Here is a 14,761-nt window from a genome sequence, read left to right as displayed (position 1 = left end):
CGAGTCCTGCACGATAGCAGTGGTGGATATAAAATGCCTTCATTGTTCCTATAACCACTCTGCCACCAGCAAGCTATGCCCTGATCTAAATAGGCAACAAAATATTAAACATACGATAGCTGAAAAAAGCATATCGTACGTAGAAGCAGCAATAATGTTCAGAAAAGCCACGATTGCTCAACCTTCCCGTCATCATCCTTTAAAAAAACAGCGCAGAAAAAGTCAAGGTAAAAAAAACCTCCCTCCGAACCCAACGCTCACTCCTTTTTTTCCCAAATGGACAACTTCCTTCGAGAACTAGTAGGGGTGGAAAAAAATTATCTAGTAAATGAGTGGGTTTTCACCAGGACACTTGAAACTAAACCTCAGAGGGGTTAGTTGATTAAGCTCAAAAAAATGTTTTTTTTTTAAAAGAAGCTTTTGCGTTCTTATGATTTATGAAATATTTAAATTTTGGGGGCCATTTTCAACAAGTTGTAAATAACTCACTATTAGAATACAGGATTCGAGTTTTGGTAGAGCAGGGTGCAAACCTCAGGCATCTGATCCGTGATTCCATGTCACTAGCCACAGGACCACAACCCGATTTTATACAACTGCATTTATAACTTGTTTTCTCAAATTTCATTATTTAGAGGGTTTCACCAGTATACTGACGATCTTCATAATATATTTATATATATGCATTTTTAGAATAGGTATTTTTGTATCTAGTAAAGCTGCTAGGAATATGTCCTTCCAATTTTACACATCAAGCACTTATTTTTATTTTATAAATTTGTTTGTATTACAAGTATGAGTTGGTATTTTTTGACAAAAAACGTCGTATTTTGACACTGAAATTGATAGACTCCAATTTGATATCTATAGTTTTTCGTTTTTTTAAAATAAATTATTAATAATCCATAATGGGAAATAATTAGCATTTAAGTAATGATCCAAATCACCCTAAACAGTGTGAACAAGAAAAATAAATGCATAAAATAAAACCCAATAATTAAATAACAAGAAAATATTTTATTGATCATAAAAATTACATTTTTTCATTGTTAAAAACTTAAATTAACAGCTGCCCCTTAGAAGAAATAAGAAAATTTTGTAACATTCTGTGCAACAAATGCTAAAAGCTAATTATACAAATATTAACAAGTCTTAAAAAATAAATATTCTTTTTGTGAACTGTTCGGCCAGCCAGTTCAAGAAAAGTGGAAACTATTCTAGATAAAAAAACATGTTATTCATAAATACAAAAGATATTTTGTACAGGTAACATTAAATTTGTCGATAATTTTACTACAAATTTAAAAAAAAAACCCCTCACTATATTGTGAAAAAAACTTTAAATATATATACATTTGAAAATACTAATAAATGTAACAATGCGAAAAGTTCAGTGGTATGGGAAATTGCATATAAATAATGTTTTCTTATAGTCGGTAAAAATTAGAGCATTTATCGTACCGCAAAATTTCTCCAAAACGTATGAAAAAGACAATAAAAAATATATTTTGATAAAAATGAACTACTTTAAAATGCTCTAGGTTCTGGTCAACAGCGGTTTGGCATAGCCAGTCAATTATGTGTTTTGATCTCAGAGTAATAATGCGCATGCTATAGAGGAGCCCAAACGTAGAAAAACCATTCTATGACTATTAAGTTAGCTACAGTTCGCAGCAAAACAATGGGCCGTACTCGGGGCCAAGAATTGCCGAATTGATATTAATTTGCATTGTAATTAATTTTAAATATGTACAGCTTTGGCTCCTACTGCTGCAACCAAACATACTGCAATTCAACATTGTCGATTTTTATTTACTGTAACGAGTAAATATCCAAGTTATTTACAAAGTCAAGCACATCGATGAAAGCGGCCGTTACGCGTCTATTGTCAAATAAAAAAAAATGTCCGCCAGCAGAGTGAAGTTGTCGCTAACCAAAAATATGTAACGGTTTCCTTCTATTCTATGCAAAATAACAATAGGGCCCCTCTATAGCTAGCACATTATTACTCTGAGGTTGTGATAAATTTCCAGTTTCCAGGAATCTATGTTTAACATGTTTTCATACATGTGGTGCTCTTTAAAAACATAAAAATCAACTAAAAAAAAATTTTTTTTTTAAATAATGAAAATGAAAATAACGAAAACCTCTGAACTTTCTGATTTCTACAATACGGTTTTTCTAAGAACTTTCTGACATCTAAGCGACCATGGCATATTTTATTTGTTGATTTAAAATTTAGAAATAATCCATTCCATACTAAAGACTTTAGTTAGTGATGTGAACATTTTCATTGCAACATTGAATAAACTTTTTTGATTTATTGAAGTAATTTTATTCTTTTACTTTTTCTTTATAATAAAAAAGAAATGTTTCATGTGCGTAGTAGATGGCATTTCAACAAATAATGGCACCTGCCGGCAGTTTAAATGTTTACTGTTTTTTTTTTTTTTTTTTTTTATTTTAAAAGAAATATTTGCGTTCTTATGATTTACCCAAATATTTAATTTTGAGGGCCATTCTCAACGAGTTGTAAATAACTCACTATTAGAAAATGGAATCAAGTTGGGGTAGAGTGGAATTCGAACCACGGACCTTTGGTCTGTGAGTCCGAGACACTAGCCACGGGACCACAACCCGACTTTAATAAAATTTGACATCAAGATACGTGAAAAGAAAAAAAATGCATACAGTCAAATACTGGAAATAAAGCAATAATTGAATATGAATAAAACCATTTAGATGATAAAAAACAGAATAGACATCAAGCAGGTTCCTTTATATTTACAAGTTTGTTAGAGGTTTGAAAACTTAAAATGTTCCATCTCAAAATTTCCTTTTTTTGACATTCATAATTAAATAAGTCTAGCTCATAGAAATAATACAATTGGAATAACAGTACAGAAATTGACATAAAGTGGGTTCAATTTGGGAGTCAGCACATCCCGAAGTAAAAGTCAGGCGACTGTTCTTAGAAAAATTGTACTATAGGTGACTAAATATTTTAAATTTATTATATGTTGACATATTTGTCTCTTCTGAATGCGATCATCCATACATAGTCACAAAGTGAATAATGCATAGGGCACTGCATCGGTACACTGTACCAGCGTATTGATTTGTTAAATTTTTAAAAATAATTAACAAGTGGGGAAAAATCTAGTGCAGGAGAGGAAGTAGGCCAGAACCACACGTGAGTTACTATACCTCAAGCGACGCGACGTCCGTCCGGCTCCTATGTTCATCTCAGGCTAAATTTTTCATGACTATATTTTCATTTGGCAGAAAATAATAATCCATACAAATTTTTGTGAAAATCGCGCACGGCAAAATCAATAAAAATTAACCAAGTTTTAATTGTAAACGATAGAAAAAATACACGCACACATATAAATATATATTTGTTGGCTTTATAATTCTTCATATTATTAGTTTTAGCATATATATATTTTTCAAAGTTAACATGCTGGAAAGACTTATTCGTGCCTAAAGCAAAGGCATTTTTACCCATATTTATGTGGCTTGGGTCTAAAAGGACCAATGTCCTAATTCACAACATTACGGCAAAGTAATTTTTTGTAACATATAATAACTGTTTGAAGATACAGTAGAACTTGGTTATAACGATCACGGAATTAGCGAGATCTCGGATATATTGAGGAAACATTAGTTGTCATTTTAGTTTGTGGTTTCTCTATACATTTATTCACTTTTATACGAGCTTCTGAGAAGTTTATAAGAAAAAGATATAACAAAAATACTGTCAACAGTTGGTCAAAAACTCTTCATTTGATTAAAAACACCATTTTTGAAAAAAGAACCAATCTAATAAAACCCAAATGGAGGACTTACTTATTACCAATGCCGCTGGGCGTTGGAATCGATGCACGTTTATGATACAATGTAAGTGTTTGAGTACCTAATTGGTGTGGAAACAGGCGAAAGCCGGCAACATTGACAAAGTATCACGCATATGGTTGAAATTGCGTGTAAAAAATTCAAGCTTTGTGAACTCAGTAAGCACAGGCTCGACACCTCATTACAATTTACAACTTATTTGATAGTTTATGAATGACATCTTCGTTTCGTGGGTTTTTACAATGTTTTTTATTTCTGTTCTATGGTCAATGCATAATGTACATTACGAGTAGGTGATTTCAGAAAGTTAAAACCTAACCTTGAATTGTGAACATCTAGTGACAAGCTGAAATGTTACAATTTGCAAAAAAGTGGCAATTATTTGTAAAATAAAACGTGGCGCGAAATATGTTGAAGTTTGTGTGAAGTTTTCTCTGTTCTTATCACATTGTCAACATTGAGAAAAAATACAAAATGTTTATTTATCTGAATTTGAAATTTAGAAAGTGGTATGTTTGTAAGCATTTATTATAATTTTCAATAGTATGCAATGGGGATTGAATTAAAAAAATATTTCTCTGGTATAACGAGTAATGCTTATAACGAGCAAATTCAGTCGGTCCTTTCTTCCTCGTAATAACCAAGTTTGACTGTATTATATTTTAATAAAAAAAACACTACCGCATATGAAGGTATGTAGAATATTTTTTTAACCTAGCCAGAGCGAAGGGGGGGGATTCGAATCCCCCATAGACCGATTTTAATTCCATAACTCGAGTATTATTAAAGCTATTTGCCGTATATTTTGTGAAAGAAGCATTTTCCTGTTTTTGTTTTTAAATTTTGAATAAGTTGTTTTTTTTTAAAAATATTAAAACAAAAAAGACGTAAATAATACAATGGTTGATTTAACTTTATGTATATAAGCATATAAAAGAGCACAAGACCGTTCCAGATGGAGGGAGACTGTCCACAGACGAGCCATGCGTAATCACCATCCTCAGACATGAGGCACGGAATAAAGATAAGCATTTGGCAAACTAACAAAAATGAATAAAATACACGAATGTGTACGCGAAAACATGAATAAATTATTGCACGGTCATAAACACCTCCAACGTTGTATTCTCCTGACGCCATATGCAAGTAGGCGCTTGGTCGTTTGGTCCCCCCGTTCGGATCATGTGTAATTTTTGGATGCTTAGTGAGGGAAAGGTTAGTATGCATATTTTTTATTGACATCAACACTCTGCAAAATGTTGATAAGAATAAAATGAAATCAAACATTGGCCTTTTTAGACGCAGATTTAGGTATGATTATCCGTGTCCAAGTATTACACATAGAAATAATAGTTTGTAGTAAACTTTACATATTTTTCTTAGCGTACATAATTTTTTTATGTAAATACTTTACTATACTTATTACTATATTTACCCACAGAATACCTTGTCAGCTGATTTCATGGCCCTCGTACAAAAATATTACACGATGCTTAATCAACTTAATTTTGCTATGGCACTGGTGTACCGATTTTCTTGACCAAGAGACGAATATGTCCTGAATTTACAACAGATCTTCAGTATGTAAGTGTACTTATTACCTAGCATCTCTAGCTGTTATAGACACATATATTTTGGCATTGATTTATAATATTTTAATTAATTTTTACAAGCCGAACATTCTTACTTCACAACCATTTAAAGTTTACAGAAAATATTACATTGAGGTTAGAAAGCAAAATGGAAAAAGGGCATTTTCACAAATCGAAAACAACATTTAAAAAATTTGAAATATTTAAAACCGATTTTTGCAGTTCTAATGATATAACAAGTTTCGTTCATAATTTTTTGATTTAAAAATGAGGACATACAAAACGGCTCGCAGTTGGCGTCATGTTATTGTGATCTGACATGTCACGCCCACCGAGTGAGTGCGCTTCTAGCATTGCGTACAAGTATGGAGTGGTAATGTAATACATGCCGTTTGTCCCATAGGGCGCGAAACGTCTCGTTTTAGGTAATTCAAAATATGCGTATTTTAAACCCGTGTAAAAAAATATCCGATAGTTACCATTGTATTTTTTGCCTATTAAAAAAAGGTGAAAATACCCCTTTGTCACTTTCTGATAACCAGCAAAAAAATGTAAGGTAGAAATTTTTTAATGAGAACAGATTATCGTGTTGTGGTTTTTTAACATCTCATTAAAGTTTGTTCATATTTTGATTAAAAGACATTTTTACAGCTAAGTTTAAAAAATGTTTGAATTCGTGCTAGCAATTTTTAACGGTAATTTTTTGCTTGTATTACAACCGAACAAGAAGAGATTTAGAGATACCAGTGTAGGACTCACCCGGAAACCAATGCCCTCTGTCACCTGACCTACTATCGTCTCAAGGACAATGCAGAAATTGAATCATACATTTTCTGTATCAAAATATCAAAACTGCTGACAGCCAGGGAAATAGTACACGACCTCAATTCCCCACTAGGAAATAAAAGATATGGAAAACAGTACTTAAGCAGATACTCAGTTACTCAAGTAAAACATTTACACAGCCACTCTGTTTATTCAACATGTAATAAATACACATCAACAGACAATGTCGTTTTCGTCTCTCAATCTCCGAATGGGGTAGGAGCTCCCATGCTTCCACCAGCATTACACCATCCTACACCGATAATTACAAAACAAAATCGACACTTTTTCATTTCTTTTCCACTTTCAGGTACGAAAGTAAATAAATTTAAAATTTCATGAATTATTTAAAGGGGATATTTTGGTTGTAAATATATAAATTCTACAGTATGTTTTTAGAAAAAATTTAATGCCGTCAGATGGCTGATACAAATTCAAACATGAGACCGTATAATTTTACATAAAAATAGATTTCATTTGGAATATAAAATATTAATTTAATAATAGTATGTACATTCATTCATACACTCCGCACCAAATTCAAAGCCACCAGTTACAAGTCATATCTTTAAACATATCACATTCCATATTAGCTATAAATATTATCAAACTGGGATTGTTGGCATATCAATTAAGGACTTTCTAAAATGCGAGTCGCAACTTTTGGTTATTAATATTATCGTTAACAGCTTTAAACTGATGCTTCAATATTGAACAGGGTTTTACTTATAAACCTGGTATAAAATTATGCCAAATAATAGTGGTAGAATAAGAGAGGTTTAGGGAAAATTCTTACTTATAAACATCTCAACCCAAAAACTGAAGTCAGATGCAGAATTGAGGCAGCGCGCACGACAATAATTATAGTCCTTAAAATTTAGCTCGATTAGAATGACAGTAGTCAGCAAAAGTGACGACATAACTTTGTAGTAACATCTAAGGAGTGATTTATATTGACACACGAAAAATCATTCATATCTGGTGTGTTAATTATTTATTTTTTTATACAGTGCTTGACATATAAATCAACATAATTACATAAAATCAGCTTTAAAACTAAAATAAACCTAATTATTAACGACGTTCTTACAAGGTTACATCATTTTTGAGAAATTGATCAATGTAAATTGATCAAATAAAAATCAATTCATTTGATGTTGTTCATGAATAAATGTATTATTTTTTGGTGAATAATTGTCTTAAACACACTATAATAGGCATGTTTTTGCGTTTTTATATCAATTTTTGGAAGCAGAGTTTCATGTTTGCATGAAAAACTGATAGAATCAATTTGATCGGTACATGATCAGTGATCAGTGATCAGTAATTTCCCATCACATTTGACATTAATTTGGCAGCTGTCATTTAAAATCAAAGTATATTTTAAGAACTATAATTATGAAAAAATGAGACTTATTTTCTGCAGCGACAATCTTAATTTGAAATTTCATTAGAGAAAGGTTAGATGCTACGCGTGGCTGTATTCTTATAAGAAGTTGAACCATGGACCCTCAAAGTAAGCAACATGAACCGATTAGAAGCGTTTGAAATGCGGGTACGCTGTAGAATGCTAGATGCTGGAACCTGCACCCAGTAGTCAGGCTCTTTAAAGAGCTCATAGAGCACTGACCCCCATTTTAAAGAATTAGAATAATATCTGTCCCTTAAAGCTGAAATGCTGGAAGTCACATTTGGTAAATTGTTCAGGAGAGCGGTTTGAAGTTGTAAAACTGTTTCAAATGTATCCCTCGAAGTAAAAACACAATTTATTACTGTTTTTTTGGATTTATAGGCTTCTGATAAGGATATTGAAGAAAAATATGGACAATTAAATACATATGGGACTTCAATGTTTTTTGTTCTAACTGCGCTAATTCCTTCTCGGACTTCAGTATAAAAAGTAATGCAGAATATTGGATGAAAGACAATGCATTCATAAAACTATCTTAAGGCCAAAAACATTAAATTACGTGCCATTAATTAAAACATGAATTATTTATGAAAGAAACTGGTAAATATAAATTTAATGACGTGATATTAATAGAGATAAAACAGTAATTAAAAGTAAACAGCATGTGGAAAAAGGCAAAGTAAAATAATGAAATTAACGGAAAAAAAATTACATAATGGTCAAGTATGGTTGGTTATGAAAATAAGACTTAATCTGCTGCGTCAGAGATAGTTCGTTATAAAAATTGTGGAATTTATTCGGTATCCATTGCTTTAATTACCAGCAGAGTATTATTACTGCACTACAGTAGTACTGGTGTTTTAGATCAAGCTATTTCAGTAGTGTTAGGATTTGTTCTGCGTACTGCCAGGGTTTTCGAAAATACCCGCATACTGAGAACTCTTTACAATTCCTTGGTGCGAAGTAGACTCGAGAGTGGCTCGATGATTTGGGGGCCAAATGAACTGAAGTACTCTCTTATGATAGAGAAAATCCAAAAGAAGTTTCTGAGATATCTCTACATGAGAGAGTGCGGGTATTATCCTCGGCTCTACCCGACCGAGTTTCTCCAGGGTATGCTCGGCTACAACAGTTTAGAGACTAGAAGGAATGTGTATTTGACTACACATTTTTATCGATTGTTGCGCGGTATGATAGATAATTCTGAAATTACGAAGAGCATTGGTTTGTATGTTCCTGATAATTACCTAAGACAGCGTCAGCATAGATTGTTTCATATTCCGATATTCAGGACCAACCTGCCTATGGTTATGCCTGTTGGAAGGGCTACCGCTATGCTGAACAACATCGCTCTGGATATTGATCTGTTCCATGTATCCGAAGGGGTTTTCCGGAGCAGGATTCTTCAACTACTTTGACATGAGTCTCTTTCATGTATTTTTGTTTCTTTTTTATAATATGTACGTATTGAATATATTTTTGTAATGTATTTGTTATATTTAAAATAAATGAATTGAATTATAAAAATAGTGGTATACCGGAGGACACCAATGTTTTTAGCATTAATAGAATCTAAATATATTAACAAAATGGCATTCATAACTTCATTTTTTTTTAAATGTGATTTCCAGCCTTTCAGCTATAAGGTACAGATGTCGAATGCTACACTACACCGGATGGATATGATCAGCAACACAAACGCTCTTCAGAGAGCTGGAGTTGATAGGGAGTTGATGGATAGTTGCTGAAAAACATCAAAGTTCAAAGGGTGTCTTAGTTTGGTCATGTACTCGGGGTGAAAAATATGAGCTGTTGCATCTGATCATCGAGGGTAAAATAGAGTCGACGCGGTGTGGGCCGAGGGTAGATACCCTGGGAAGCAATATTCGGGGATGGACGGGCATAGGAAGCGTGTAGGGGCCATTCCCTACTGCCCGGGACCGAGGTGCATATTCCAGAGGGATAGTTTTACAAATTTTACGCACGCCAACATTCCCAGTTCTCCTATAAAAGTATACAATATAACAAACATAGTTTATTGTGAAGGATATTCACATTGAGCAGAAAAGTACATTAAACATAAATTTGAGACAATGTTTATAACTAAAATTGCCATCAATCGATCCACAAGAAACTCATTTTACGAACGAAGATAAGAGAACAAGTCACATACAAAATGTTTAAGATTTTAGGTAGGCAAATACAACACTCTTGTAACAAAATAAATAAAACAAAGATTTGATTGTATTGATTCCTTATTTTAACATATTACAACAGAGATGAAGAAAATTTAAGAGAAGGTAATATAGAAGTCTCACCCGCATAAATAAAGGTTTCAGCTCTTTAACTTCACAAACATCAACAGATGAAAGAATTGATGGAATATAGATATACAAATATTGGCAGAATGTTACACAATGTGTAAAGTGGCCACTTAAACCAGCCATTGACAGGTCATAAGCCCTGTAGATGCCTAGACTTCTATATTACCTTCTCTTAAATGTTCTTCATCTCTGTTGTAATACGTTAATATAAACAGCTCTCCGGGGAGTTGAATCCAGTCCTTGTCTACAAAAATTTGGACAAACTCAAAATATTTTTGATTCTTTATTTGACTAAAAATAACTTATTTGTCATTCGAAAAATCTTATTTGAAGCACTTCATGATATCCCGCGTTCAACAATTTAAATATCAATATTTATAATAAATAAAATATATTTTTTAGTTTTCACCACTTTTCAACAAGTCGTCAAAACTAAAACTACGTTTTAATTACAGGCGCCGTGGCGCAGTCGGTCAGATGGCTAATTGTGAAACTAGCGTAGCGGATTCTATTCTCGCCATTTGTAAAAAAGAAGTCGATAAATATTTTTTTCTCAATTGGTCTGGGTGTTGTGGTGTATTTTCATAATCCCACCTGCTGATAAGCCTCTTAAAAAAGAGGCTTAGCGGGCAGGGGCGAATCGTCTATACAAGCGATAGCGTAGTTATATTTATGGAAGAATAATTTATTTTTTTTATAAATTACTGTCACCGTTTAAATGTATATTCCTCCGAAAATAAACATAAATATGAACGAAGAAACTAGCAGATTACATCAGCTTAGTTTGTCATACAAATATGTATACTGTATTTAAATTCTTAAAATCGATTGCTGTTATTTTCTCCTTAAGTAAGCTTGCAGATTAGATATATTATTTGAAGATTGTCTATTTGAAAAATCGTGTTTTGAATATGATTTCCTAAGGCCTATTCTTCTTTTATATTGTACATATGACATAGGACATGTGGCGCTCTACATGTAGAAGGAATCGGCACGATGCTTCGTGTTGACATTTCAATCATAATGCAAATAATACCTACTGAATGTCATTGTACATAAACATTCGTACAAGAGTTAATAATAGTTGCTGTTTGAGTTGATTTGATGGATTAATGGTAACAATCTTCTCTTGTCAACAGTTGAAGTGGAGAGATGACGTTCACAGAACCTCAGAAAAATAGCCATTTACATTACATTTATCTTTATATATATAATTCCTCTGTACATGTGATGTCACTGAACTCCTCCTAAAAGGCTAAACCGATTTACATGCGGTTTTCATAGAAATATAGATCTTTGCGCTGTGCGTGTTCGTAGATATTAAAATCTTCAATCTAATATGTAAAAAAGAAGTAAGGAGCACAAATGTTTTATTCATCGATCTACCAGGGTTGCATTCGAGGAGAATGCATTTACAAAAAAAATGAAAATATGTTCAGCTTTTATAGGATCTCAATCAGATTATTTCCTTACATTCCTTATAATTTCTTCCCATTTATTTATTTTTACTGGATTTTTTGTGATACTAATATAATATTAACTAACATTTACATTTAACATACAATTTTAAAAAAACTCACATTTATGAATAAACTGAACCCCTATTGGTGAGAAGAGCCGAGTTTGACATTTGTAAAAAGAATTCCATATTTGAAAATTAATTATTTTTGGAATTCAACCAAAAAAAGGTACCTACTTATCAATTCAAAGTATTTTTCCAAGATAATAGCAGGCAAGCCAATGTTCGGTCAGGACAACGTCTTGTCAGGTCTGCTAGTTACTTATATGTAGGGAGAAATTAATGAACATTTTTTGCAGATTACCTATAAAAAAGCACCGCTCGCTACTGTTTTTCTTCTTTTTTTCAAAAATAAACAATATAATAAATACCCCAGATCCACCAAGAAATGTCAGAAGAGAAACTCGATATATTAATTTAAATGGGGTTATTTTTATTTTTAAAAAGAATACTCAGGTCACATTGACGTCAGCGTATTTAGCCCTGGGCCTATATTCTGATGGGAAGTAAAAAATTGGCTTAAATTTTATCTACAAAGTAAAATTAAGTTTTCGGTATGAAAAATATGATATGTTTACAATTTTTTTTTTCTTAACATGTTCAATTACCGGTTATCAACGAAGATATACTTTGAATTTTCTTACAAATATACACAAATTTACCGTCTCGATATGCACCGATGAAGATAGCGTTTATAATCGTGGCTCTGACTCCCATGTACAAGAGTTAAGCGGGAAAGAAGATATGGAAGGCAGTTATGAAAAATACACCACAACACCCAGACCAATGGGAAAAAAACCTTTCTTGGATTTTAGCGGATTTAGGGCCGGTTTTATAAACATCCGTTCGTTAACTCGATACCATTTTTGATTAATATTTGGTATACCAGCCGATAATTGCGTTTTATAAACGTTCGTAGCGTTACGAGTCATTAAATCTATGGTTAAATGGTTACTGGCCGATTTCGGCCGGTTAAACGCATTACGGTCTGTTACCTTCGGCGCCGCTGCCATTTTTGACATGACAGTTGTTTTATCACATTGTTATTTGATCAAATCTCCACCCAATTAACATGCAGATATTCATTATTTTGGGATTTAGTTGAATTACCAGTTTTATATGTTTTTTACTCTGCGTGGTGGTATTTTATAATCAACTTTAGTCTGATGCATCAGAAAAAAATGTAAAAATACATGTAAAAACTTCATTCAAAATTGTCAGTATTTGTATTTGATGTATTTTTTAATTCAGTGAATACCAATTCGCGACGTTCGGGTTTGACGGAAAGAGCTTAGATAAAAAGTTTTTTCATAGACAATTGACAAAAAATATAGAAGCTGCGACTAAAATTCGAATTTCTATGAAAATGCTTACCGGCGACCGTCCGTTAGCAAAAATATTTTATAGAGCACAAAACCGTCGGTTATTGTAACGAACGGCCAACGGTTCGTTACACTTTCGGAAGTTTGATAGATGTTTATAAAACCGAACCTTACAAAACTGTCGGAAAACTGTTACACATATTTAAACAGAGATGGAGACCTTATTAAGAAGGGAATATGGAAATAAACATATATACAAAGCGAAAGAACGGCAAAAAGGATTTACTATGTGAATGTTGATGGTTGCAGAAAACGAGAAAGACATGGCATGACCGAATTCAAGAAATACTTAAAGATAGACATGTCAAAAGTCGGAATAATCGCCGTGAGCGCGTGAGAAGATGTATGAATGCAGAGAAAGCGGCAATCTATCTTCTCTTACTTATCCCCTGGGAAATTAAGCTCATGACATTGGCTGTTTAGAGTAATCACATTATACGTTATGTAACATTCACCGTCCTGTCGATGTTTAAACATACGTATGTCTTGGATTCCTCCATCTGAAACCTTTATTGATGTAGGTGAGATTCTTCTGGCTGAATAATTTCACCTGGTGAAAAATTGAAAACAAGGGCTGGAATCCACCCCCTGTAGAGTTATCGAGATAGACAATGACAGGCCAGAGCCCCTAGACTTCCATATTCCCTTATTAATTGCTTATACGGTCTGAAGAATACAGTTGTGTGATTAATGAGACGGCTTCTCGCCCTATTGCATAGATTGCTGCTTCTCTTCCTCGAGCTCCACTTGCGTGAGGGTCCGTATGATCTCCGCGCGCTGCGAGGGAGACAGGAGTCGGAATATTTCTGACGCTGCATCCATCGCAACTTCGGGGCATATCTGTATGAGACAAAAAATAAATAAATTTCATTATTTATTTATTTATATATGGCATTTCTGCCATTTACATATATGTGGTATAAAAAGTGCTTAAAAATAAAAATATTAAAAAAAAAATCGAGCATGAAATATTAATATACTCGTAGTGTACACGTTATGAATTACTTGAAATACATATATATTTTAAAGAAATTATACAATAACAAAATACATTAATCAATCAAATTATAACTATTCCAACCCAATCTGCTGAAGATGAATTGCTCTTTTTGATAAAAATATGTTGGTCACTTTATTTTTTAAGTTAGGCAGAGATAAACTAAATATATCAAAATGTGATGCATATTCATTCCCGGTATTCTGTAATCTAACAATAGGTGAGTTATATTGAGCTACCGTTCGAGAATTTTGACAATAAAATATTGTAGATGTTCTGCTTAATCTAGGTGGTACATAGAATGAAATCAATTTCAGTAGATCAGGGGTAGCAAACATTGGTTTTATTATTTTATATGAAGTCGTAAGATCGGTCGATGTTCTTCGTTCTTGCAATTTAGTCAATTTAAGAGTCTAAAATTTTGTTATAATTTAATTGATTAGTAGAAAGCCCCATCTTAAAATTAATATATCTAAGAAATTTATTCTGAATTAGTGAGAGTATTCAATATCCTGGATGAACATACAAAGGGTACAGGATATAAAGGATGAATGTCAAAAAAGGAAGTTTTGAGATGAAGTTTTCAATAAATTATTATGAAAATAAAACTTTGTTATCAGTGTTACACAATTTTATTCTTTTACAAGAACACAACTATAGTTTCGGGAGAGCACTCCTCCCATCGACGGGTGATATAAAACTAATATAATAAACACAGAATATTGTTCACAATGTCATCGAATCTAAACAAAAAATAAACAGATTAATCAGTGAAACTTAGAGCAGGGGGTTTTTATTCTTATCTAAGGTGTTGGCATATTTCATAATAATTTATAATGAAGTGTTACGAAGT

The 14,761-nt window shown here is 32.7% G+C and overlaps 1 protein-coding gene across 3 annotated transcripts in view; it reads right to left on the bottom strand.

The window, feature by feature from the left end:
• Positions 1-11,859: 11,859 nt before the first annotated feature.
• Positions 11,860-14,761, bottom strand: part of ACC (acetyl-CoA carboxylase) — a 143,200-nt gene continuing 140,298 nt past the window's right edge. For all 3 annotated transcript variants that reach the window (XM_088229246.1, XM_088229247.1, XM_088229245.1), the window contains one exon: positions 11,860-13,751. In XM_088229246.1, the coding sequence (XP_088085372.1) occupies positions 13,620-13,751 (132 nt within the window). In that variant the 3' untranslated portion in view covers positions 11,860-13,619. The remainder of the gene's footprint in view (positions 13,752-14,761) is intronic.

Source organism: Micrasema longulum, unplaced genomic scaffold (genome assembly GCF_059751315.1).
Source record: "Micrasema longulum isolate JH-2025_06_02 unplaced genomic scaffold, ASM5975131v1 h1tg000654l, whole genome shotgun sequence".
Classification (NCBI taxonomy): Eukaryota; Metazoa; Arthropoda; class Insecta; order Trichoptera; family Brachycentridae; genus Micrasema; species Micrasema longulum.
This window is presented reverse-complemented; position numbering and strand designations above follow the sequence as displayed.